The sequence below is a fragment of the Octopus sinensis genome, unplaced genomic scaffold, assembly GCF_006345805.1.
Source record: "Octopus sinensis unplaced genomic scaffold, ASM634580v1 Contig01240, whole genome shotgun sequence".
Classification (NCBI taxonomy): domain Eukaryota; kingdom Metazoa; phylum Mollusca; class Cephalopoda; order Octopoda; family Octopodidae; genus Octopus; species Octopus sinensis.
Window position 1 is genome coordinate 10,205 of NW_021824682.1, and position 26,027 is coordinate 36,231.

Sequence of the window (26,027 nt, forward strand, 5' to 3'; positions counted from 1 at the left end):
GAGTGATGGAAAAACGCAATAAAAGTCGAAATTACGATCTAACCTAAACACAGAATTCACTTGCTCTAAAAAAATGTAGCCAAGCTTAGTCTTCTGAATACTTTTTGTCAAGTCCCTGACTTTTTCCGTTCCTTTTATACGGGGTTTCCATCTCTAATATTCGCAGAATGGCTATTCGACAACTCGCCTATAGTCGAGTTGTCGCCTAACTCGCCTAAATTTATTTGGCGACAACTCGCCTATTTAAAATAAATAAAAAATTTTTATTTTTACCAGATTAAATCTAATTAATTAAAATTTCAACAATTTTTTTACTTTAATCCTTATTATGACTGACTTTGAACTGCTTAAAAGCCAAAGAGGAGGCAAACTTTTACTACACCGGAACTATTTGTATAATACAGATAGAAAAAAAGACGGTCTTACCTATTGGAGGTGCAGAAATCGAGAATGCAGGGCGAGGAAATTCCTGAAAGTTTGTCGTACAGAAAATGCCTACTGTGCATTATTTGAAGAAATAAAGACACTTGTTACTTCACCAGCAAGTATTTTAATTGATTTTGAAAAGGGGTTAATTAACTTCACAAAATCAGTTTTTTCGCCGTCTAATGTATTTGGCTGCAATTTTTATTTCGGCCAAATCATATGGCGGAAATACAATGTCTTGGTCTTGTGGAGCCTACAAAGACGTTTTATTGTGGGAACGAAAATTATTGAGGAAATGCTACCATTTAGCTTTCATCCTGTAAAAAATGTTTTATTGGAATTTGAAAAATTTTCTCTTGATGCGACAGGAAAAGAAAAAAAACCAACAAATAATGAATTTTTTGATTTATTTTAAAAAACAATTTATTGCTGACCCATCTTATGACGTCAGTTTTTGGAGTTGTTTTCATCGGGTATTAAAGTCAATGCCCAGGACGACCAATTCATTGGAAGGTTGGCATAAGCTGTTTAACAGTTCTTTTAACAGAGCGCACCCAAATTTGGCAGCTTTTGTCAATGTTTTGGCCAGGGAAGAACAAAGACTTTTTGTGAAAATGACACAAATTAAGTCAGGAAGGTCTCTTGAAGTGTCTGCGACAGACTGCAAAAAGGAACTTGAACTAAGAATAGCATGTGAAAATTTTCATGAATTTGAAGTAGATTGCTATTTTAAGCTAATTGATGGTTTGATTTGCTTTAAAAGTTCAGAATAAAAAGTAATTGTTTGTAAAATTTTATTTTATTTACCCTTAAAATATTTTTCTTCGTAGACGAGTTGTCGCCAAATAAATTTAGGCGAGTTAGGCGACAACTCGTCTACAGGCGAGTTGTCGCTCAACGCTTCTGAATACTTTTTGTCAAGTCCCTGACTTTTTCCGTTCCTTTTATACGGGGTTTCCATCTCTAATATTCGCAGAATGTTTCTGTGGCGGTTATTAGTCATGAAGGACATTTCGAGAATTTCCGACCTCATAAATAATATATTGAGTACTATGGACAATAAAAGTCAATTAATTATTTATCTTAGTTAATTGTTTATATAATGAATAATTTTATAAAATAAATAAAAAAACATTTGAATTCGTGAGTTCGTATGTAGTATGTTGTAGGTAATAATCTGTAGACGTAAAGATACAAAGGAATCATTTTTTTGCCACAGAAATCTCTGAACTTTTAAGGCAAAACTTTCAAAAATATTAAATAGGAAAGAGAACAATTTATTCCAATCTACCTGGCCAATTTTGGAACACATAAAATGCAAATAAAGTCTTTCAATTCATTCGTTTCTAGAAATGTACATTTTTCCCTCTATTTTAGCTTCAATAAATAATGAACGCCCACAAAAAACACTACCATACTTCAAACGGAAGTCTATTCCTCCAGTATCAAAATATCCGCGTGGACACCCCGGAGAGAGTGGGGATCAGCAGGGCAGTGTTTCCAAACGATGTAAGTCAGTTAAGGATGCGGACATATTTTTGGACATTGAGAGGCAAGAATGCTAAATATGTTCGAGGAGAGATAGATAATATGCGTAATAATCACGTACACACATCAATGCAAATTTCAAATACATTTTATTGGCTTCCTCACTTGTCCTTTTGATTAATCTGAAATTTCAAATTTATGAACGAAATTTAATATTCTGAATCAAGTTAATATTCTGAATCATTTCCAATCGATACGCAGCGCGGCGTCTTTGAGCTGACCTCCAGGCTGTTTATAAACTCGTGTTAACTTTTTCATATTTTGACCAATATAGATAACAAACCTAAAAAAAAGTTGTGATAAAAATACGAATAAAATAATACTGGATTTGATTTATATTTGATCCCAAAAATCAATTATGTCCTAAGAAGTTCCCGCCGGTTTTCAATTTCTATGGATTTATATTCTTTGGATTTTTTCACGCTCTGGTACACTCTTCCGCTGAGAAGATCTTCAATGTCAAGTTTGATGACGTTGATTGGTCTCCTTGTTAATAAAATTTTTTGAGTTTTTGCAAGACTGTTTTAATATTGGTATATTAAAAGTCGAAATATGACATAATTTAATATTCTAATATATTTATTCAATCATCATTAAAGTAATAAAAACGAAGGCGATTGGATTCAAATCCACGATAACCCAACAAATTAACGGCATAATTTTTTTAGATATGTTTATCTTCCTGTGTTTTTGGGGCCAAGACGCTTGCTCATCTCAAGAAACTTGGCCGCTTGTGCACCCACCGCTCCAAAGATCCGAGGGAATTTATATTCCTTATTCAGAGGATCTCGCTGGCTGTTTTACGCGGAAATTGTCTTTCAATCCTGCGAGCCAGTTCATAGTAGTTAGTTTTTTTTGATGATTTCTTTTTCAATTTAAAATTATAAATGAAAAAAAAGATATGTTTATTAATAGAAGGTTCAATGTAATTTCAATCTATCAAATGAATTTGTTACCTGAGTCCTCTTATAAAAAAATTGAGGAGATAATAGAGCACTAAAATAAAATTATATATCAGAACAAGTTTATCTTAATAAGAAGATAGTTGAACAATATAATATCAATTTAAACGCATTACTATCCCAAGTTTATATACAGCGAACAAAAATAAAAACTGAACATTCTTTTTCTTATAAATTTTCAATCGGACAATATTACAAATAAAGGCAACCCTCGTTAATCCGAACTTCAATAATCCGAATTTTTAATTGAAATTATAAATGTTCTAACTTTTTCTTGTCAAATTTGATTCAATGCTCCAAAAATTCAATAATCAGCAATCCGAGCGCTATGAATAATTTATTTATTTTATTTATTAAAGACCAAAGACGGGTAAGCCAGTTAATTATAGTAATCCCCGTGATCGCCGATCCGAACGAGGGAGATCCTACTGAAAGGTTCGATCCTGCCCGCATAATCGGCCTGAGACGACGGTGTCCCAGGGTCTGTAATATAATTTTGGATTAATTTTGTTTATTATTATGTGTTTATTTATTACAAAATGAAACAAATCAGATTAAAATTATAGATTTAAGGGGTACATTATTCAATCGAGGAAGCATTTACTGATCTGGAATTTAAAATCAAATATTTCGACACATATTTGTGTTCAGAACTAATCGCGATAATGGACAACATCGAGAGTGATAAATCCAGAGTTATCCTTGATTTCGAATTCGTAAATTATAACTCATGGAGCAGAGTAAAAGCTGCCCGTGATCTCTACTTAATTCATAGATTTCTACAATTAAAAACATTAATTGATACTCCTGATAAAAATTTTTCTGCCCATCGAACAGATGTCTCAAAAAATATTTTCCAGTTTATTCATCAAACTCCTCTTGTGAACGAACTGTTTTATTGGTCGAGAAATCTCATATCAGACCAGAGAAAATAAGATAATACACTCAACCCTCGCAAATTGGCCCCTCTCAAATTGGCCACAAATTTTAATTTTTTTGTACTATAATTTTTATTCTTCAAAATTTTTTTTAATAAATTGAATTTTATTAATAAAATTTGTCCCAAATGTCTTCTCGCAATATTTATACTCGTCCGAATTTTAATCAGAAAATAGAAATTTTATCTTATAAAGAAAGAATCCTCATTTTTCGTGTCATCATTTGGCCGAAAGAATTTCTTTTTGTTTAATAAAAAAATTTCTCGAAAAACAACAACAACATTCTTTTGAAAAAAGATTCTCTTCTCAAAGATAGCAAGATACACAATCTAGGTTCAAAAAAAAGTATCAAATCTTAAGTTTCCTGAACTTGATGCAAAATTGGTTGAATGGATGGATTTGATTGTGTCTAGAGGTATCTTATTTAGGGTCTAATATTTAGACGGTTTTCTTAATGATGCCTTAATTTCTAGTAAGGCTATGTTTTTTGCGCAACAACTTAAACTAGTAAATTTTAAAAACTTAAATGGTTTTTTGAAAAAAATTAAAAAACGAAATGGATTTCGAATGCGAAAATTCATGGAAAATTGAAAACAGATGATCCCGTTGATATCTAATCTTTCCTTTCTAAATTTCGTGAAGTTTTACAGAGATACAATGATGATCAAATTTACAACTTAGATGAAACTAGATGTTTTATAAAAATCATTCCTTCAAAATCTATTTGTCGCAACCGATTTAAAGGTTACAAAAATTTCAAGGATCGTGTTTCTATAATGCTTTGCACAAATTGATTGAAATAAGTTAGTCAAGGATTAAAAGGCACTTGCGGTTGCACGCATGATGGAGTGTGCATTGCCGCGAACGACAGCTATTCCAATTTGTTGGAATAACCATGACACTTCTCGAGGCTCCCCACGTCGCCTAGCAACTTTTCCTCCGACTTCTCTGATGAAAGAAGTCGTAAGAGGGCCGGTTACCCCAGAAGTCTCCACAGCGATAGGTACGAAGCGGTACCGTTGTCAAAGATTTGCGTATTTGGCAATTTTTCTTTGCTCTGCAGCATCTGCTGCAGAACCTGGAGAAACAGCAGAAGAGATCATATTAGTTTTGGAATGGGTGTCAACACACGTTGAATCCCAACCAACGATTTTCCACAGGAGTAGGGAAAAGTGGTCATTCCATCGGGTCTTTTCCCATCTCCACGATATAAGCCCACTGGCTCTAGGATCGAGGGGAAGCCCGCCGACTCAAGAGCTCTTATATAACATTGTTAATAGCGGAGTGCCGAGGAGCTCGGCCAGCACTTCGTTTGCAAGAGAGTGGGTGTACACCTTTGACGTCAACCATTTTTCACATCTACAACGATGTTGTTCGCAGATGTCAAGTCCGAGTCTCAGTGCAGTACCGATACGCATGCAGTCATCCTCTAATAATGTTCCGAGGCCAGCAATTGGCATAGCATTCAGCCATGACCCACTGAGTGGCACAGCTGCAGAGCGTAAGCAGGCGAGGCGGTGCTGGTCGAGCCTCATTGCCAGGTTGTCTGCGGTGAACGCCTCTCTCTACTCGACTCCCACACGGCCTTTTTCCTCCTCAAAAATTGCATCCACGTTCCCAAACTGTTATATTTATTGAGATGCTTGCCCTGCTTTATACAAGATGAAATATTGCATTCTATCGATGATACGTTAAGATTGTGCGCCGAGTGGATCCTAAATGTCCGTTTCGATAATGATGGGTGGACCCAGTGTAAACTACCTCTTTAATTCTGGCAAAGCTGGCCTAAGATCCGCCCTGGACCTTGCCCTCCCAGCTTTCCTGTCCTCTCACTCATCCTGCCGAAGGCTATCCTTGGAGATTCTACATAAATCCCCCGAATCTTCTTTGGACAGGCCTTTTGAAGATGGATGTATGCTGTGGAAGGAATCAGGATTAAAATTCCCGATCCAAACATCACTCCACAGAGCTGGGACAAATTAAGCTACAAAATTGACTTGTAAATGATATAGAACTCATTGATTTACAAAATTATATAGAACTGGCGGCTTTGTTCAAAAATGCGTCCATTATTAATTTTTACGAATTGGAAAATATAAAAAATATATAAAATATTTTTTGTACGGCCCGCGAAGCTAATCTTAATTATCGATTTGGAAGGATTATCGATTTTTAATCTAATTGGCCAACAAAATTGAAGTATCCAAAAATGCCCAATTTGAAACGGTTGAGTGTATTAAAAAAATCAGAATAGTAGAAAAGAATCAAAATAATAAAAAAATCAAAATAAACAATAAAATACTAGAAAAAAATAATTTAAACAAGTCTGTATAAATGCATATTAATTAATTGATAAATGAATACAAATTCACTTGCAAAATATACTTTATGCAAGATATTTTACCAGTAATCAATTTAATTAATAGTCAAACAAATAAAAAAACAAAAAATTATAAAATTAAAACATAAAGCACGAAAAAATAAAATAAGAATTAACTGCATACATGCACAACAAAAGAAAAATATAACGTGCGTAATAATTTATTGTAGTTAATTCGATAAATTAAAAACATTTAAAAAATAAAATAAATAACATTTAATATCACCAATCTGTATTATTTCAGCTCGTCAAATATAAGGGCAAAAAGAAATTGTTCTACAAGGATCCTTTTCTTCTAAACCTGCCATCAAATTTTGTCTTCAAAAAAAAGTTTGTTGAGCGATGGGAAAAATGCCAGAATTTCCACATCCTTAGATGCAAAATTGATTTCGTCAGTGTAAAACCTCTCGAATCCGCCACCTCTCGAATCCGCCGAATTTTTTCAAGAATACGAAATTTCCTATGAGATATTCCCGAATCCGCAAATTTCTCGAATCCGCCGCGTTTTTAGAAATATATATTTTTTATTTTCTTAATTATTATTTTTTTAAATTTCAAAACACTTTTACACGAGACATTATCATTTAATTGTGTGGTTGGTCCTGTTAATTGTAATGAAACGTAATTGTACCAGATTTAAAAATTCAAAAAACAAAAATTATTAAATTTATCGATCAAAATCCAGGAATTTCGCTTACAAGAGTGTCCGCTATCTTTTCCGAAAGATTCAGACGCGTTATTTCAAGACGATCTTTAAACGACCTTAGGAACAGAAGGAATGTATCTGCCTTGCTTTTTTCAGAATTATCTCGGAATCCATATTTAAAGTTCAATGAAATTGATGAAGATACTATGTCATGGATTGAAATGATGGAAACCAGAGGAGCATTTCTTAATGATTCGATTATTCTTACAAAGGCTGAAGACTTTGCGAAGAAACGTCAAATAACTGAGTTTAAAGCCAGTCGTGGATGGCTTGAAAAATTTAAAAGAAGACATGGGTTAAAATTGAAGAAACTTTATGGAGAATCTTCTACAGAGAATTTCTCAAATTCTGAAGTTAATGATTTTCTCATTAATATAAGAGTAAAAATAAAATTATATGGTCGCGAAAATGTCTATAATGCAGATGAGACAGGATTATTTTATAAAGCTCTTCCATGTAAAAGCATTTGCAAGATCAAGAGATATGGGCATAAATTATTGAAGGATCGAATATCGATAATGTTCTGTTCAAATATGACTGGTACCGATAAACTAACACCATTCATAATTGGAAAATTCAAAAATCCTAGATGCTCTAAAAATTTTAGCTATCGAAGTTTTGTGACCTATCATAATTCAAAAAAAGCATGGATGGATTCTATGTTTTTCCTTATTAAACTGGGGGATTTGGCAAGCAGAAGAAGAAATGATCATTGGGAACGGACATGGCTTTTCTAACGCATAACAATAGCCATCTTGCGTGGGAATTGCCATTCCATCTTATCCTCTGCAGCTAATTAAATACTAAATAACAGATTCAAATATGATAATTTCGTTTTTAAAAAAATATGTAAAAAAAAAAATTTTAATAAGAAATTATAAATTTCTTTTAAGATGCCAATCTTTGGGAAAGACAGATTTTTGTTACGACGATTTATCAAATTGAAAAGCAAAAAGATATTAATAATATGTTAATTAATTTCTTCAAAAAACAATTTTTTTGGGTTTTAGTGGTGCATGAGTAGGTTGAATGCCCACTTAATAGTCCAAGAAAGTTTGCCCTCAAATGCGAAAAAAGTTTTTTGATATACGATTATTCCCCCGAGTACTGCCCCCTTATCAACGGAACATGTATAGTCATCCCAATTAGTCGACAGTCGGTGACGAATTTGCCAATAAATATTCCCGTCTTGTACGTACATTCAAATACCAGGGAGGAACATTGGTAACACGTGACTATTTACAAAATTCTAAGAGAATGAAGAGATCCTGGACAATTTGGATGAAAATGATGATGAGGACATTGATTGTGGAGAAAAAAAGAATGGACAAGTCGTTTTAGACCACGATGCTGCTTTGAATGCTCTCCATACATTGAGGAAGTACTTCAAACAAAAGGATGAAACTAATTTAAATGTCTTCAATCACCTTGATGATGTTAGTAGAAACATCAAAATAACTATTAAAACTAAAATAACTGACTATATTTAAAGAAATTAATGTCTTCATTTTTTAATTAGTCTATAAAAATATTCAAATTTGTCTCTCGAATCCGCCAAACTCTCGAATCCGCCGTAATTTCCCAGGTCCAAATTTGGCGGATTCGAGAGGTTTTACTGTACCAAAATTTTACTCTTTGTGGTTTCATTAATAAAATGAAATTAACTGCCCATAGGTATCGCGTGGCCCATGTGACAAAATAATCGCATATGTGGGAGAAGCATGGAGTCGATTAATAACAACAACAATTGTCAATTGTTGGATGAAAATAAACGAACAGAGAACATGTTTTCCTGAAATTAATTCACAAAAAGAATCTGAATTAATTGATAAGCATGTTTTAGCTTTAATGGTCTTGAAATAAACGGAATTGAGGATAATGATACTTTGTATAATGGAAATGATGAAATTGAGAGTCCGACTTAAAAGATTCAATGAGAATAATTAATGATCTTGAAACTTCCTTATTCACACTTGCCCTGAAGGACTCAAAGAATACTATGAATTCAAGATAAAAATGTCGAAGATTCTAAGAAATAAATATAATATTGGATTCAAAATAACTGATTATTTTTCATAGAATAAATTAATTCCTCTTTTTTAATACGAAAAAACATTTTATTATTAAAAATACAGATATTTGCTTTTAAAAAGTAAAAATTATATATACCTCTACCTTAGGGGCACCCTCTATATTTGGGGCACTTTTCTATTGGGGCGGGGTCGTACTGTAATATGCTTAAACAAGCAATTATATGAGAATTTTTTAAAATAAATATTTTTTAGATATAGAAAATGTATAGAAATAGGAGAAATCAATTAAAATGTTTCAGTCATTATTAATAATGTTTATAGAATGATTAAAATACATGATTCTTCAAACCAATAATTAATTATAAAATTAAAGGATCAAGGAACCATAAACATAAAATAATGAAAAAAACCATAAATAACAAGTAAAAACTATTCATCACAGAAAAATATAAATAAATATTTTTTAGATATAGAAAATGTATAAAAATGGGAGAAATCAATTAAAATGTTTCAGTCATTATTAATAATGTTTATAGAATGATTAAAAATACTGATTCTTCAAACCAATAATTAATTATAAAATTAAAGGATCAAGGAACCAATAAACATAGAAATAATGAAAAAAACCATAATAACAAGTAAAAACTATTCATCACAGAAAAATATAAAATAAATATTTTTTAGATATAGAAAATGTATAAAAATAGGAGAAATCAATTAAAATGTTTCAGTCATTATTAATAATGTTTATAGAATGATTAAAAATACGTGATTCTTCAAACCAATAATTAATTATAAAATTAAAGGATCAAGGAACCAATAAACATAGAAATAATGAAAAAAACATAAATAACAAGTAAAAACTATTCATCACAGAAAAATATAAATACATCAACCACAAAAGTAATGACAAACTACACACGTCATATATACGTTATTTTAGGAATTAAATAAAATCTTAAAATTTAAAAAAAAATAAAATTATAATTTTAGTTATTTGCATTCAAATTACACTGTTTCAAATTATTTGTCATTGTCTCCTCATTATAATAAACTTTGAAAATAATCAGATAGATAGTGTGCTTCTATACTGAAACATCAATTCTCATTCTGATTAACAAGGTTACTTGATTATCTTTTAGCAGTTGTACGAGGACAATGTTGCCAGATAAGCTATTTAAATTAAACGTGTTTATTTTATTTTTTAATTATTGATTTTTTTCAAATTGGCTCTAAAATTTTTATTTACCAAAATGGCCAATTTGCAATGGTTCACTGTATCGATATTTTTCATCCCTATCAAAAAATTGATTTTTGTGTATAAAGAATCAACATTGATCCCAAACTTTATGAAGTTTATGTCTAATCCAGAATTTATATGTGAGGTACAGAAAAGTCTTCGAGCTAACTTGAGTTATCAAACATGCTCCAATTATTCTCATACGATATTTGACCGCACTATACAATGCAAACTGACGTACCGGACTCTTGGAAAAAGTATGACGTATGATTCCAAAGCCTGGAAAAATGAAGGACCATGCAGAGAACTATCGGTCAATAAGCCTAATATGCTCCGTCTCTAAAATTATGGAACGGATTGTCTTCACAAGGCTTTCGAACTTCGTAGAGGAATCAGGTACACTTGCAGCGGAGCAGTGAGGATTCCGACGAAAAAGATCCTACGGGAATTGTTCTATATGGCTACATACAAGTCCTCATCTATATGGCTTGGAAATGGAAATAACTCATCGCGCAATGAAGGATTGGCATGTTTTCTTCAGGATCGGAATATTTTCTTTTCCAGCAAGAACTGGTCTCAAGGTGCCCTCATTGTAAAGCGGCGAAGAAAACAGTGGATCATCTGGCCACTAGATGTGAACGTATGCTGTATCTTGACTACACGATACGTCATAATGAAGTTGTACGCTGTTTGCATTTCCATTTTTGTCGTCTTTATGGATTGAAGAATCAGAAAGGTTGAAGACACATTCGGTGCAGGAGGTTATATCGAATGAAAGAGTTGAGGTACGGGTGGATACTCGAATCGAGACTGATTCTACCGTTCGTTATAACAAACCTGATTTATTGGTATATGATAAAAAGAGAACGTAATTTGGATTGTGGTGTGGGAATTACTTTTTAAGATAATTTACAGCGAGTAGAACTTGAAAAGTTAAGAAAATATGATTTGCTCGCTAATGAATTATCCCTGATCCACAAGGCCAAAGCGAATATAATTCCTGTTGTCCTTACATGGGATGGCATTGTGTCTAAATATTAAAAAAAATTTGGAGTCGATCAGAGTGAGGGAACATCTGATTGCTTATATGCAATCAATTGTGCTTAAGCGTACGATGGAGAGAGCACAGTGCTGGACTTTCGGAGAGGTCTTTCGCAAATAGATTATGAAGCCCGAGTTGAGGAGGTACTTTCAAAATACGAGAAAGCTAACGGGATCGGTGACCGAGAGATCGCGATGCGTCGACTCTTCGAGGATGCCTACCATGTTCCTTTTCTGGATGGTTTGAAACGAGTTAAAATTGACGGAAGTGTGGGCCCTGGGATGATAGATCTGGAAGATAGTGGAGCTCGTAAAGTGGACTCCGAAGGCTGAAGGGTCTTATAAGTAATTATTTGTTAACATTTGTTTTGTTTCAAGCGTGTCTATACATCAATATTAACAATTAGTTAAATATTTTAGAGAAATATTCTATTTTTAATTTATAAAAAAAAGCGTGGAACTATGCGTATTGTGAAGCTCAGCAAAGAAAAAAAAAAATCAGAGAAAACCAAGAAGAAAACACATTAGACGACAGTCCCAGCAGAAAACAACGATTTAGGCTAAAGCAGCTTGCGAAAAACATATGCTTTGAAAATGGAAATGTATTCTTTATTAAGAATTCAACCAAATTGTGATTTTTCGCAGAGGATGACATTGAGTTGAAGCTTAAATGCATTGAGGTATTGGATTAATTAACATTAATTAGGCGGAACATAATTATAATCATTTTGGTAGTCGTAGGCCTAGAGATAGATATATAGCAGATCTCATTGATCTTCGCAGATATCCTGAAATTAACGATAAATTCTCTTGGGTATTTGAGATGAGATATTTAATATAAAGATTCTTGTAATCGTTGATTCCTTCTCGAAATATGTAGTTTTCGAATTATCAAAGTCGAAATCTGCGGTAGAAATAGCTAACCTATTCCAAAATATTTTTTATTACATCGGACCACCAATCATCCTCCAAACAGACAATGGAAAAGAATTCTGTAATTCGTTAATTGACGAAGTCTGTGAAAAATATTCGATCAAGCATGTGCGTGGTAAAGCACGAGCGCCCTGGATACAAGAGCAAGTAGAGAGGTTGCCTGATGGTTTTAATTTTTTAAGGTTCAACCAAAGCATAAAACGTTGGATATCTTCGACGGGAGAAGATGATACGAAATGATAGACGGAGAAGATGGAAATATGATGAAGATTCCATAAAAGTCAAAGCTACAGTATTACTAAGGTATTAATTTTTTAATATATTTCCAAGACAACAAGACAATGATGCCAATATTCGAAGGTTCTTATTATACGATGGATTATCAAACAACAAATATGTTGTGGTAGATCAACAAAATGACATGTACTTGATCGAAGATGAGAATGGTGAAAAAACTAACGTACATATACAAGAATTACAAAAGTTGACTAACGATTTTGTTTAAATGTGCTAAATATATTGCAAATGACTACATAGGATCTTTAGGGACAAATTCAAGTTTTCCATCAATGTTTATTTTCTAGAGAACAATAACCGATGAAACTCAAATCGAAACAAACGTTATGTCGCCGTTTTGATGGGATCAATAAAACTCCCTACAATTACTTATTTGGTCTCATTCAAGCCAATCGAATCCGCGCCAACAAAAAATATCATAGCACAGATCGTTGATGATCCATTCGAAACCTTATGGTTGAACGGGATAATTTTATGCTTCTCATTTCCGATGCTGCACGGTATATGACATCCGGTATTGTTTTAATTAATTGATGATTTAGCCGGGAAAATTTTAAAAAATTTATATCCCAATCTTTTCATGTTAATTGCGTCACCCATATTTTGCATAATTGTTCAATGGAGGTCAGAAAATCTTATCAGAAGTTGATGATGTGATAGCTAGCGTGCAAGCTTCTGTCAGGAAGAACCACAAGCGAAAATTGTTGTTTTACGAAATTGGAATTCCTCCGAAAGTTGTGTTGACGAGATGGGGCACCTGGTTAAAGGCTGCATCTTTTTATTCAAGAAATTTAATCTCAGTGATTAACATTTTTGATTTGATTGAGGACAAGGAATACTAGTGACTGCCACCAAAAATGCATTGAAAATTGAAAAGCTAGTAAAACGCTTATGTGCAATTTCGCATAACTATTCACATATTCCAGGTTTTTCATATAGTAATTAATCTCATAGAGAAAATATTACAACTTGATAGTAACAAATGTACAATAGAATTTGCATATTCAACGTTAAGTACACTTGACTTCGGGTAGGATGAAGCAGGGATCAAAAAATTTTATTTAGAGAGAATTTTAGAGAGCGATATGACTAAAATTATTAATATGGATAATAAAAATATCTCTCCGGAAGATTATTCGTTACTTCAAAACTGTCAACCATCCTCGGCACCTATCGAACGATTCTTTTCGCAATTTAGGAGTTTTATGAGGTCAAACAGAAACTTTCTACACAAAATTCGGAAAATTATGTTATGTCCATTTTCAATAAATAGTCTTTAAAGTATTTTATTGTTTCTTATTTATACTTTACAGGTTTTACTGAGAATAAATAAAGTTAAATTTTTTTAATTTTAAGGTTAAAAATTTTGGTTTATAGGTTAATAAAGTTAACTTTTTAAGGTTAAATTTTTCAATTTTTAAGGTTACAAAATGTTGGCCCTAGTTATAACATATCTGTCCATTCAGTTTCTAACGAAAGTCCTTTTAAAAGATATCGAGAAATAAAGGGAATAAATTCAATAATCCATGGTTATATATATATCTTATGTCTTTGATAATTTAAGTGATGAGTGTGTGACTTTGGAAGAAATGGATTCCTTCAAAAAGTGTTTGTCAGAAAAATTCCCCGGGCAAAAAATGCTAAAAGACCGGTTTATTGTATTTCTTATATTTTAGATTTTCTTTGTTGCTGTGTGCAAATATGACGGGGACAGATAAAAAAAAGTCCATTGATGATTGGAAATTTAAGAAACCTGGATGCTTTAAGAATTTTAATGTGGAAAAATATATTGATTATAGACATTCTGAAAGGTTGTGGATGACTAGCAAAATTTCCAACGAATGGCTTCTTTCATGGGATCGTGATCTTCAAAAAAAAATTCTGGTTGTTGTGGATCGATGCCCTTCACATGAAATTTACTCGAATTTAGTATCAATTGAACTGCTATACCTTCCTGCAAAAACGACCACAATTTTACAACCCATGGATCAGGGAATCATCCGCTCATTTAAAGCAAACTTTAACAAAATTAAATTTGATGCGATGTTAGAGAAAATTGTCAATGAAACTGATCCTGTCGATTCACACAAGAAGCTGAATTTAAAAGACGGTCTTTGTTTACGTATTTTGGATGGAATTTGGATGGAAAAATGTTACTCTGAGATCATCCGTTCGGAGACCGGCGTGCAATAGGGTGATCCGCTAGGGCCACTCCTCTTCGCGATGACAATCGATGAGGCAGCTCGACTTGCTGTCTCTCCGCTCTTACTCTTTCCAGCATCGGGACGTGACTAGACGATGCCGTCTCGATCTGGATGTTTGCGCAAAACACCGCTGCAGATTCGGTGAGAACGTTTACAAAAAGGGACTGCACCCACTTTCCTGCAAGAGGAGCGCAGGCAGGGAACACAGACACAAGGCCTCAATGAAATCTTGAAAGCTAATCTCAAATCAGCGGGCCATTCGTGCCTCCTCGAACCGGTCGGACTCGATCGGGGAGATGGCAAAAGGCCTGACGGGATGACAATATTCCCTTACTCGTCGGGGACGCTGACGACATTATTATTGCCTCAAAACACGAAGACTACAAAGCTGCCTCCTTCAACCTTCAGCAACAACTCCACTCCGTTGAGAATTGGCTCAGAGAAAACAGGCTCGAGGCCGTCCTCCAAGTCCTCGGTCACCCTATTATCTTCCGACAGAAGACAATCAAACATACATCCCACCTATCTCTCTTTGGCTCTGTTCTCCCACTATCAAAACACCCCACTGTTCTCGGACTAACCTTCGACCTAACGATGTCCTTCAATAAACATGTCTCGAAGATCTCTGACAAGGCTAACAGGCGTACAAATATTTTGAACGCAATAAGTGGTCGCATCACTGGTGCGCAGAAACCACTTCTCAAACGTGTGTATAAACAATACATTCGCCCTGTCCTAAGCTACGCGAGTCCGAGTTGGGCTCCCTGTCTTTCTATGAGCTCCTCTGTGGCTCTCCAATCAATTCAAAACAAAGCCATGCGCATCATATCCGGGTGCCTGAAATCAACACCCATCGACCATCTGCACTGTGAAACCAACCTCCTCCCGATAGAGGAACATCTAAACATGAGAGGAGCACAATTCCTATTCGCTTCGCGAAAACTCTACCACCCTTGCACTGCCCTAAACACGCTAAATGACAACGGCCGTGCATTGAAGAACACGCCTGCCAAACTATACTCCCGGGTACTTGCCAAAACAATCAATGCCTAAACCAATGTTCACAGCCAAAGAAAAAAATCCACGACTTCATTTCAACGTCGTCCATTCTAAGGCTGAAGCCTAACTCTGCCTCAACAAACTTCCTCCGGAAGTTCACCCCTCCGAAATGCTTCTGGAGCGTTCCGCTCAGATCAACCTTGCTCGTTCGCTCGGGGCCACCACCACTCACTAAACTCCTACGCTCACTCATTGAACGTCGTGATCTCCCCGGTATGCAACCTCTGCTGTGCCGAATATCACTCAACTGATCACCTTTTCCGCTGCCCTGTTCTCCTCCCTGTCCGCAGGAAATTTGCTGTCCACTCCCCCGAGGTCCTTTGGGAGCAACCCGCGAAGGCGCTGTTGTTTCTGCTAGCCGCCGGTCTCATACCCTAATGTGAGACCGGGGTTATGCAACAACAACAACAACTCGTCGGGGAAGGCCCTCGTATGGGATGTTACCGTTGTGGTACCTTTTCAAAATCGAGGATCCATTCTTCCGCCGCAAACCCTTGTTCGGCTGCAAACCACGCCGAAAGGATCAAAATACAAAAATATTCTTCGCTCGCGGACCGCTACCCGCGTTACGGCAATCACCCTGGAGACCGCTGGAGCTGCGGGAAAGGAGACTGACTCGTTCCTCAACGAGGTCGGGCAGTCCATTGGGAGAAAAGTCAAGGACACGAGAGAGGGCCTCTGGTTCCGCCAGCGCATCGGTCTGGCCATTGTTCGGGCCAATCGACCAATTTTACTATAAAAAACCATTCGATTATTTGAAAACATTGGATTTTAAAGAAGACGTGTGTGGAATAAAAAATTATATTATCAAAAGGATGAATTCCAATGATATCACAAAAATTATGAATATCGATGATCATTCCATTTCTCCTTTAGATTATTCTTTGTTGATTGAATGTCAGGCAACATCGTGCGCAGTAGAACGATCATTTTCGATTCTGAGAAAGTAAAATCATCCCACGTGATTTACGAAAGCCAACAAGAAAAGCGCCTTATCAGTTACTAAAGAATGAAATTTTTAATGGGATTAATTCAGCAATCTGGGAATTTTCCAAATCCAATTATCCAAAAAATTTAGATGACATTACAGATTTTGTATATGTGGGGCAATTAACTTATGAATACCTGACAATGTCGACGAAGAAAAAAGCAACTGGAGTGAGCGCATTAATGAAAAACTGATTAATCTGAATACAAAGTTGGATCAAATTAATTCATTCGACTTACAGAAAAATACCAGAAATTTGATGATGAGATTAGAGAAACTCTTGAGTACAGATACAAAAAGTCTAAGAAGGGAGAATTTGAAAGAATTTCGTCTTACATTCAGGATGAAATAAAAATTTTGAAAAAAACTCAGAATCCACGAGTCAAGAAAGGAGTTCAGAAAACAAAATTGGTGTTTTGAACTTAACAGAAGATATTTTTACAGAAATTTGAGTGGGGATAAGAAAAATGTTAAATTCAAATTTGACGAGGATGATTGTTTATCTTTTTGGAAAGAAGTATGGAAAGAACGTGAAAGGAATGAAGAAACATTTACGTTAAATAACAGATCTACTGGTGCTGAAGCCACACATGCAGATTTCACTAAGAATTCATTATCGATGTGATTAATGTATCACCAAACTGGAGAGCAGCTGGGTGATGGAGTATATAATTTCTTTATAAAGAAATTTACTTTATAAAGAGATTTATATAGTCTGTTATGAATTATTTTAGTTGTTGTGGTGTGTGCATGTACGTTTCCAAGCAGTTAAGGAAAACGAAACCTACGAGCCTTCCTGCAAATAAAAAGAACTTAAAAAGACAGGACCGTCGCCTATGGGACCTCACAATGCCACAAGAGCTAATGGTGTTAAAGAAGATCTTGTTGGTGATGCTGCAAAACTAACTTGCATTCTCTTTCTGCGATCATCGGAAATGTCAATGGTGTCTCTGAAGGCGAATGGGTGTCTCAGATTGCCCTTGCCGCGAAGCAAAGACTTGGAAGGATGCCAAGAGGTGGTTGGAACCTTGTCCTGGAGAAGTTCAATGAGAAGTACTCGGCAAAGTGCTCTAGTTTATGCCAACTAAAGAGCATGGCTAGACGGAATAACAATGTGCAAGGGAGATGCGACTCTTCCAGAGTGCAAGATGATGTGGACGTAGAAATTTCCAGTTTCAGAAATTGCCTAGAGGAACTCAAATTCCAAATTGGGAAAGTTCAGTCTATTCAGAGAGACTCTCGAAAGCCAACTCCAAAGGTGCAACGAAGGATGGTAAAAACTGATATCCTGGCTGGATTAAATTCTGCAATTTATCATATTACAAAAGATGATCCGCCCCAAGATATTAATCAAATTACCGATATTCTATATGCTGCACAGTGTGCTTATTTGGCCTTAACTACGAGAGCCAGACCACAGAGCACATGGTTGGAAAACACGGAAAGAAAAATCTCTAAATTAGCAGATGAAATTGACACAGTTCGTTCCTTCTCCAAACAACCTTCCTCCCAGAAAAGCAAAAGGCAATGGATGTTCTCTGCCGCTACGGATATAAGAAGTCTAAGAAGGGGGAGCTAACCAGAATTGAGACTCTATTGAATGATCTAATTAGAATCAAAAAGAAACAGATATCTATCCATTCCTCGAGGAAAAATTTCCGGAAAGACAATGCGTGTTTTGAATTAAACCGCAGAAGATTTTATCGAAACTTATCTTCGAGCAACGAAGCCACCCTGTATGGGTTTGGTGATGGTGAGTGCTTATCATTTTGGGAAGATGTCTGGAGCAAGAAAATATGGGGCCCGTAGTTTATGATTTTGTGGGTGTGAGGTGTACTGGCGGTGAAACCATGCGACCTCAATTCACAAGTGATTTTATTATGGATATGCTCAAATGCACCTGACTGGAAGGCATGCGGATGCGACGGAACGTATAACTTTTTCTTAAAGAAGATGGATTCTTTGCATGGGTTTCTGTGTAAAGAGATAGTCCGAATAATTAATGGAGAGTACACGCCTGATAGCTGGTTTTACACTGGCGTAACTTACTTGATCCCTAAAAAAAGTGAGTGTGAGACCCCGAAGGACTTACGCCCTATAACGTGTATGCCAACTTTGTATAAACTTGTCACCAAATGTGTTAATGCCAAACTGGCCGATTTCATCGAGGCATTTGGCTTAATCTCAGATAATCAGCTTGGGACGAGGAAGCAATGTCAAGGCGCCAAAGAGCAAGCCCTCATTAACCAATGCTTAAATAAGGAGTATGGAAATGGCCTCTATTCTGCTTGGGTCGATGTGAAGAAGGCATTTGACTCAGTTGATCACGAGTTCTTGTTCCACGTATTGGATTGCTCTGGAATACCACATTGGATTGTCAGCTTTGTAAAAACATAGTCAAGAAGTGGACAGTAAACTTACATATCGATGGGAAAAGAATTGGGAAAGTAAAGTTAAGCCGGGAATACTCCAGGAGATTCATTGTCCCCGCTGCTATTCGTTATGGCGATGGATCCCCTAAGCAGGATGCTTAACTCCATGTTTCCCAAACTCGAAATTAGTCGGGAAGATCCCAATATGTTGACATACTCCACCAATCATTTCTTCTTTATTGACGATCTGAAAATAGTTGCCCTCAAAGAAGATGTGTTAGTCAAAATGATGGAGGCTGTTAATGGATTTTTTGAAAGTGTCGGCCTAGAGATGAATTCCGAAAAATCAGCATCTAATGTGGAATCTTTATCATGCTGTGAGACTGTCGATGGAATCAACGGATATCGCTACTTGGGTGTACTTGAAGATGGCGGAAGTAATGTTCTCAAGAATAAAGTTATGGACTCCATATTGGAGAATGTCAAGAAGAGATAACTATGTTGTCAAAAACAAACCTGAATGCTGTAAATTTGTTTCGTGGAATCAATGAATATGCATTATCCCTATATAATTATTATATTGGGCTAATCAATATTGAACCTTACGAATTTGATGAGATTGACCAAAAATACGCCGATTACTTACGACTCTCAAGTTACACCTCCAGCCTGCAAATAAGGAGAGGTTGTATTTGGACCGCAAGACCCTTGGAAGAGGACTTGCCTCAATTTCTTTCAAAAGCGAATTAATGCTCTTCCAGTTTCTTAAAAGTTTGGAAAAACAGTCGACTACCTGTCTGCGGAGGTCGGGTATTCTGCGAGTAATAAAAGGAAAAAAATGGCACTTAGCCACAATCGCAGAATTTCTTGTCTCCAAATATGCAGCTGTCGGCAGGGAAAATCTGACCATTGAGTTACTGAAGGACGCACAAAGGAAACTCTTGCTTAACCGAATTAACAGTAAATCACTACACTCGGTGATGTTCAAATGTATGGAGGAATCAGATGTCGACATATCTACTTCTTCGCAATGGCTATCGAAAGGGAACAATGGTCCACGAAGCGAAGCATTGTACTGTCTTTTGCAAGATAGGAATTTGTTCTTTGCATACACGGGATCACTATGCGTCCACTGCAAAAAAAGCAGGCAGACTGTTGACCATCTAGCCACGCGGTGTGGTAGGATGCTAAACAGTGATTATCTCCGAAGACACAACGAAGTGGTAAAGTGTATTCATCTCCACTTGTGTCGAATGTATGGAATAAAACGAAGCAGGAAATTGAAAGGACATTCAGTCGTGTCAACAATGTCGACCCAAAATGTGTCGAAATCAGAGTTGACACTTCAATTATGACTGAAACAAAGGTTCAATTCAATAAACCTGATATCTTCGTTTATGACAAGAGGAAAAGAGAAATTCATTTAATCGAAGTGGGAGTTACCTCGCAAGACCGTTTAAAGCAAGTTGAAGTGGAGAAATTTCACAAATATGACCTGCTTGCAAACGAACTGTCGGTTCTCTATGAAGCAAAAGTGAAGATTATTCCAATTGTCTTGACATGGGATGGAGTTGTCTCAAAGTTCTTTAAAAGTCATATGGACAAATTATCCATTGAAGAAGGAACGAGGACATACATCCAGTCGGTTTGTGTGAAGAGGACTCTAGAGAGTATGCTTATTGAACACAGACATGGGATGAAGGTAGACAACGAGGAGTACGCCTCTGCCGCCAATCAACTTGCGGAGCTGGCATGTCGTGAGGACACTCAGTTGAACAATTACTTTGACGCAGAAATGGAAATGATGAGAATTTTGTTGCAAACTCTTCTTCCAAGCGAAGAAGAGAAATCACTGACGATCTGGATTCTTAAATAATTTAAGATAGAATTTACATAATTAATTTTTATTAAACTTGCTCGGCAGCTCGCTTCGCTCACCGCGACCTAGCTCCTGCGGAGGGCCTTGTTTCACATCAAACAACTATAAGTTTATGTAGATGTATAAAACTACCTGTTAAATGTAACCCTATTCTAATCGCCTGTTGATAAACGATGTTTGTCGTCCTCCTTTCCTTGGCATATATGAATAAATTTTCTCTTCTGCCTACCCTCGAGCATCCCACACATACTGTCATGTGAAAAGCAATCACTCTCTAAAAATAACCCCACTAACCTTTATGACTGTCCTGGGCCTTGTTATTGTCATTGACACTTTTTTTTCTTCATTTTTGTGGTTTATTTTTTTTTTATATTTAATTTTTTCATTTTTCCTTTGTAATTTCCTTTTTTTCTGTTTTTGTTCCTTTTGGCACTAAAGCGGAAATGGGGCAGGGGGGAGATGCAGGCAGGCGGAAATGCGGGCAGGCAAGATAGCGATGCGCGACACAACAAAAAGCGACACACAAAAATTTTAATTAATTACCTTATTAAGCTGACCGTTTTTTCTTCAGCTTCGTTTTTCCTCCTTCGGTTTATCTATTTAAAAATTATTTTTGATAATAAAAAAGTTTAGGAAAAGAGGCATACCGAAAATAAATTCTATCTTACGAAAACTCAAGTAAATAGTAATATTTTTACGCAAATTCTTCTGATTGCGCTGTCAATTGGTGGTAAATTGTGTTAATGGTTGTGCTAATGTGGTTTTCAACTATCAAAGTGGTTTTCAAAATCTGTTAATTGCACACTCTATTCAAGGTCGTGCGTCAATTGGTGGTAAATTGTGTTAATGATTGTGCTAATGTGGTTTCAACTATCAAAGTGGTTTTTCAAAATCTGTTAATTGCACACTCTATTCAAAGTCGTGCAATCTGTGATTGCACATTCTGTCAAAGTCAAATATGATAATAGCTTTAATTTTGATTCATGGTCGATAATGATATATGCATTTAATTTTAAAGAGAAAAACATAGGATGAATTGAATTTCTTTATCGCGAATAATTGGGAGTTCATCATTGTTAATATTCTCGCTGTCGTTTTCATCAAGGATATTCTTAATACGTGAGATTTTTGCCTTGAAGGTTTTAATGGACCTCATCATGAATGTCGAGGACATTCGCGTTGTTCATTTTAATCAAAATGCAGAAAATAATTTTTTGATTTTTTAGGGGAAAGGTTTTAAGGACTTCATCATGTAAGTCGAGGACATTGTAGTTGTTCATTTTAACCAAAATGCAGAAAATTTTTTTTTAATTTTTTTTGGGGGGGAAGGTTTTAAGGACTTCATCATGTAAGTTGAGGACATTGTAGTTGTTCATTTAACCAAAATGCAGAAAATTTTTTTTTTAATTTTTTTGGGGGAAGGTTTTTAAGGACTTCATCATGTAAGTCGAGACATTGTAGTTGTTCATTTTAACCAAATGTGCAGAAAATTTTTTTTTAATTTGTTTGGGGGGGAAGGTTTTAAGGACTTCATCATGTAAGTCGAGGACATTGTAGTTGTTCATTTTAACCAAAATGCAGAAAATTTTTTTTAATTTTTTTTGGGGGGAAGGTTTTAAGGACTTCATCATGTAAGTCGAGGACATTGTAGTTGTTCATTTTAACCAAAATGCAGAAAATTTTTTTTTTAATTTGTTTGGGGGGGAAGGTTTTAAGGACTTCATCATGTAAGTCGAGGACATTGTAGTTGTTCATTTTAACCAAAATGCAGAAATTTTTTTTTTAATTTTTTGGGGGGGAAGGTTTTAAGGACTTCATCATGTAAGTCGAGGACATCGTATTGCCAATTTGAAGTTGGTGTGCACACACAGACAGACAGACAGACAGACACACACCATACCATTTTATTATTAAGACATTGGTTTTTTTATTAATTCATCCACTTGTGGTTATTTAATTAATGGAGTTATTACTATGTAAAACAGCACATGCTAATTGGATAGAAGACTTGAAAGTAGGCGAACTAGTAAAAATAAAAGTATAAAAAATATATATTTCAATTTAGGGCAACTTCTTCAAAACAATGGGTTATTCACAAAATAGTAAACATTACTTATTCCCCGAGGAAATACTATATCTTACCAACAAGGGCTCACTAACATGTCTAAAAGACGGCCAATTACTACAGGCGGATGACCTGTCCCTTATAGTTGATGGACTATGGGGAGTAATGTCATGACTGTATACTCCAATTTAACACACTGGGCTATGTACTACGTCGTAATACTACTCCTTTCAATATTCCATTTTTGATGTTTATTTACGTCTTGTGTTAAGACTTTAAAAAATCTAATCCCACATCACCACAATATCATCTATTTGTAACAAGGTATTTTATTATATATTTTAATTAATTTAAATATTATTTATACAGTACGACCCCGGTTTGGGGCAGCATTTTTTATCATGATGCCCCAAAATGCGAGGGTAAATTTTTTTTAATGCGAGAAATAGTACCTGTAATTATTAATTAGTTAAAAAAGATACCTTTGCTCGTTTTATACTTTTTAGCAAGATCTCTTTCTGAAAATTGACCATGTTTTATATCTTTAGCGATTTTAATTTTTGTTTCATAATTAATCTTTGAATTCTTTTTACGAACCATACTAAAGTCAAAATAAACACGTGAAATAATAGTATTAATTAATAATTAATAAATAAACTAACATTTTGTAATTAAATAAATTAAATAAGTGCCCCAAACCGGGGTCATCAAAAATAAATAATAGAATGAAAAATTTACTGTTTTCAAAAACTGCCCCTAAAAGCGGGGGTGCCCCAAAACCCGAGGGTGCCCCACCCATGGGGTCTGCCCCAAACCGGGGTCGTACTGTATATATAATTTTAACACTATTTTAGTGGTGAAAATAATTTGATGCAACTTAGAGATTTTATACCCGTATTTTTGGTTCCCGCGCTTAATAATAGCTACAACGGCGGGAAATAATATCTGTTATATAAAAATTGAAGATTTTTAATAAAATGTTAGTAAAAATTAAATTAAAAAACTTATATATTATTTTTTAATTGAGAAATAGCATTCTATATCCAGCAATCCACCTACTGACCTGAATTTATTACGTAATAAAATGAACCTCTTTAATGTGGTCAACCGCCATAATCTTGCATATATTTTCGGCGCCAAAATAGTCAGGTTTGAACAAGCACGTGATCAATTGAACCAAATAGTCCTTTATTTCTTCTGATAGCAAATTTCCTTCCCATGCCTCGTTAAGAATGTCAATTCTTTTACCAATCACAGCCTCCTTTGGAATAATTATTTTTTATACAACTTTAACAAGGCCTGATATTATTTTTTGAGAATTGCTGATTACGTAAGACTGTTTCCCCAAATCTTCATTTTTATCGAATTTTGGCCTTGAGGATGTTGAATTTGAACCTGTGCTGGAGGAGTCTGATCCAGAGGTTGTGTACATGTATGACATCTTAGGAGGGTCATTCCAACCACGTTTATTTGTGGTAATTACTAATTAATTATATTTTATTATAAATTACTATTTTCTGTGGTAATTGTTTCGGAAATATGTTGACCTGACATGCACAACAAGGTGCTGAGTATTAGTCAATAAATTCTTTATTTATTATTTATAAAAATATAATATATATTTATAAATAATTATAAATATTTAGATTTATATTAATGGTTTAATTGAGAAATAAGAATTCTGAATTCTGTATATTAATACTAGTTTTTTATTATACATTTTTGATACAAAAAATAGAAACTATATTAATTTTAATTCTATTATATTAATAAAATATTATATTTTAATAAATTTTAATTAAATAAATAAAATATTACCAAGTTACCAATCTTGTGATGATATCTAAAGCATATCAACAATGTAATGAAAATAGAGTTAATTTATCTAATTCCAAACTAAAAGAAATTCCAAAAGAACTCCTAAATATAAAAAACATACAAGTAATTATTTTTAAATAATCAAGTTCTTAAATCTATCGAAAAACAATCTAAAAATATTACCAAATTCATTTTTTGATTCCCTCCAAAAAGCTCTTTGGATTGATCTTCGCGCCAATCAAATATCACAACTACCTTTGGTCCAATCGCCAAAAGAGTGTGACCTCAACACACTTCTTCTCGACCGAAACGTCCTGACTTCAATTCCCAACTCATACGGTTTTTTTACATCAAAAAACAGACAGGATTTTTACCAAATTTAAAAAATTTGAGTCTTAGATCAAACCCACTGGACTCAGATTTTAAAAAAATATATTAAATCTTAGGCTGCTCTCGGAATGTACGGATATATGACAAATATAAATAAGTTGAATTTAAAAATTATTTTGATTTTACCGTTGAAGGTTTTTTGTGATTATTTTTAACGTAGGACACGATTTATATTCTTTACTTTACAATTTCCTGGATGAAATAATTTTTATATTCTCTTGTGGTCAATATTTTGTCGCAAATGTATTTTTTGGTTATTTTTTTAATATTTAGGATATAAATATTAATCAATTTGGTCAAAATTCCAAACTAAAAGAAATTCCAAAAGAACTCCTAAATATAAAAAACATACAAGTAATTATTTTTAAATAATCAAGTTCTTAAATCTATCGAAAAACAATCTAAAAATATTACCAAATTCATTTTTTGATTCCTCCAAAAAGCTCTTTGGATTGATCTTCGCGCCAATCAAATATCACAACTACCTTTGGTCCAATCGCCAAAAGAGTGTGACCTCAACACACTTCTTCTCGACCGAAACGTCCTGACTTCAATTCCCATTCCCCAACTCATACGGTTTTTTTACATCAAAAAACAGACAGGATTTTTACCAATTTAAAAAATTTGAGTCTTAGATCAAACCCACTGGACTCAGATTTTAAAAAAATATATAAATCTTAGGCTGCTCTCGGAATGTACGGATATATGACAAATATAAATAAAGTTGAATTTAAAATTATTTTGATTA

General features: G+C 34.6%; 3 protein-coding genes across 3 annotated transcripts; all 3 read left to right on the top strand.

The window, feature by feature from the left end:
* The first annotated feature begins 1,040 nt into the window (after positions 1-1,040).
* On the top strand, positions 1,041-7,697 carry LOC115227015 (jerky protein homolog-like). The gene is made up of 4 exons (XM_029797963.1): positions 1,041-1,170; positions 1,804-1,935; positions 4,938-5,036; positions 7,057-7,697. Exons 1-4 carry the CDS (start codon positions 1,041-1,043, stop codon positions 7,695-7,697), a joined length of 1,002 nt encoding a protein of 333 aa, XP_029653823.1.
* A 6,508-nt stretch (positions 7,698-14,205) lies between these two features.
* LOC115227017 (tigger transposable element-derived protein 6-like) lies at positions 14,206-14,697 on the top strand. The gene has a single exon (XM_029797964.1). It carries the CDS (start codon positions 14,206-14,208, stop codon positions 14,695-14,697), a length of 492 nt encoding a protein of 163 aa, XP_029653824.1.
* A 4,560-nt stretch (positions 14,698-19,257) lies between these two features.
* On the top strand, positions 19,258-19,623 carry LOC115227018. The gene has a single exon (XM_029797965.1). The coding sequence runs from the start codon at positions 19,258-19,260 to the stop codon at positions 19,621-19,623; it is 366 nt and encodes a 121-aa protein (XP_029653825.1).
* Positions 19,624-26,027: the final 6,404 nt, after the last annotated feature.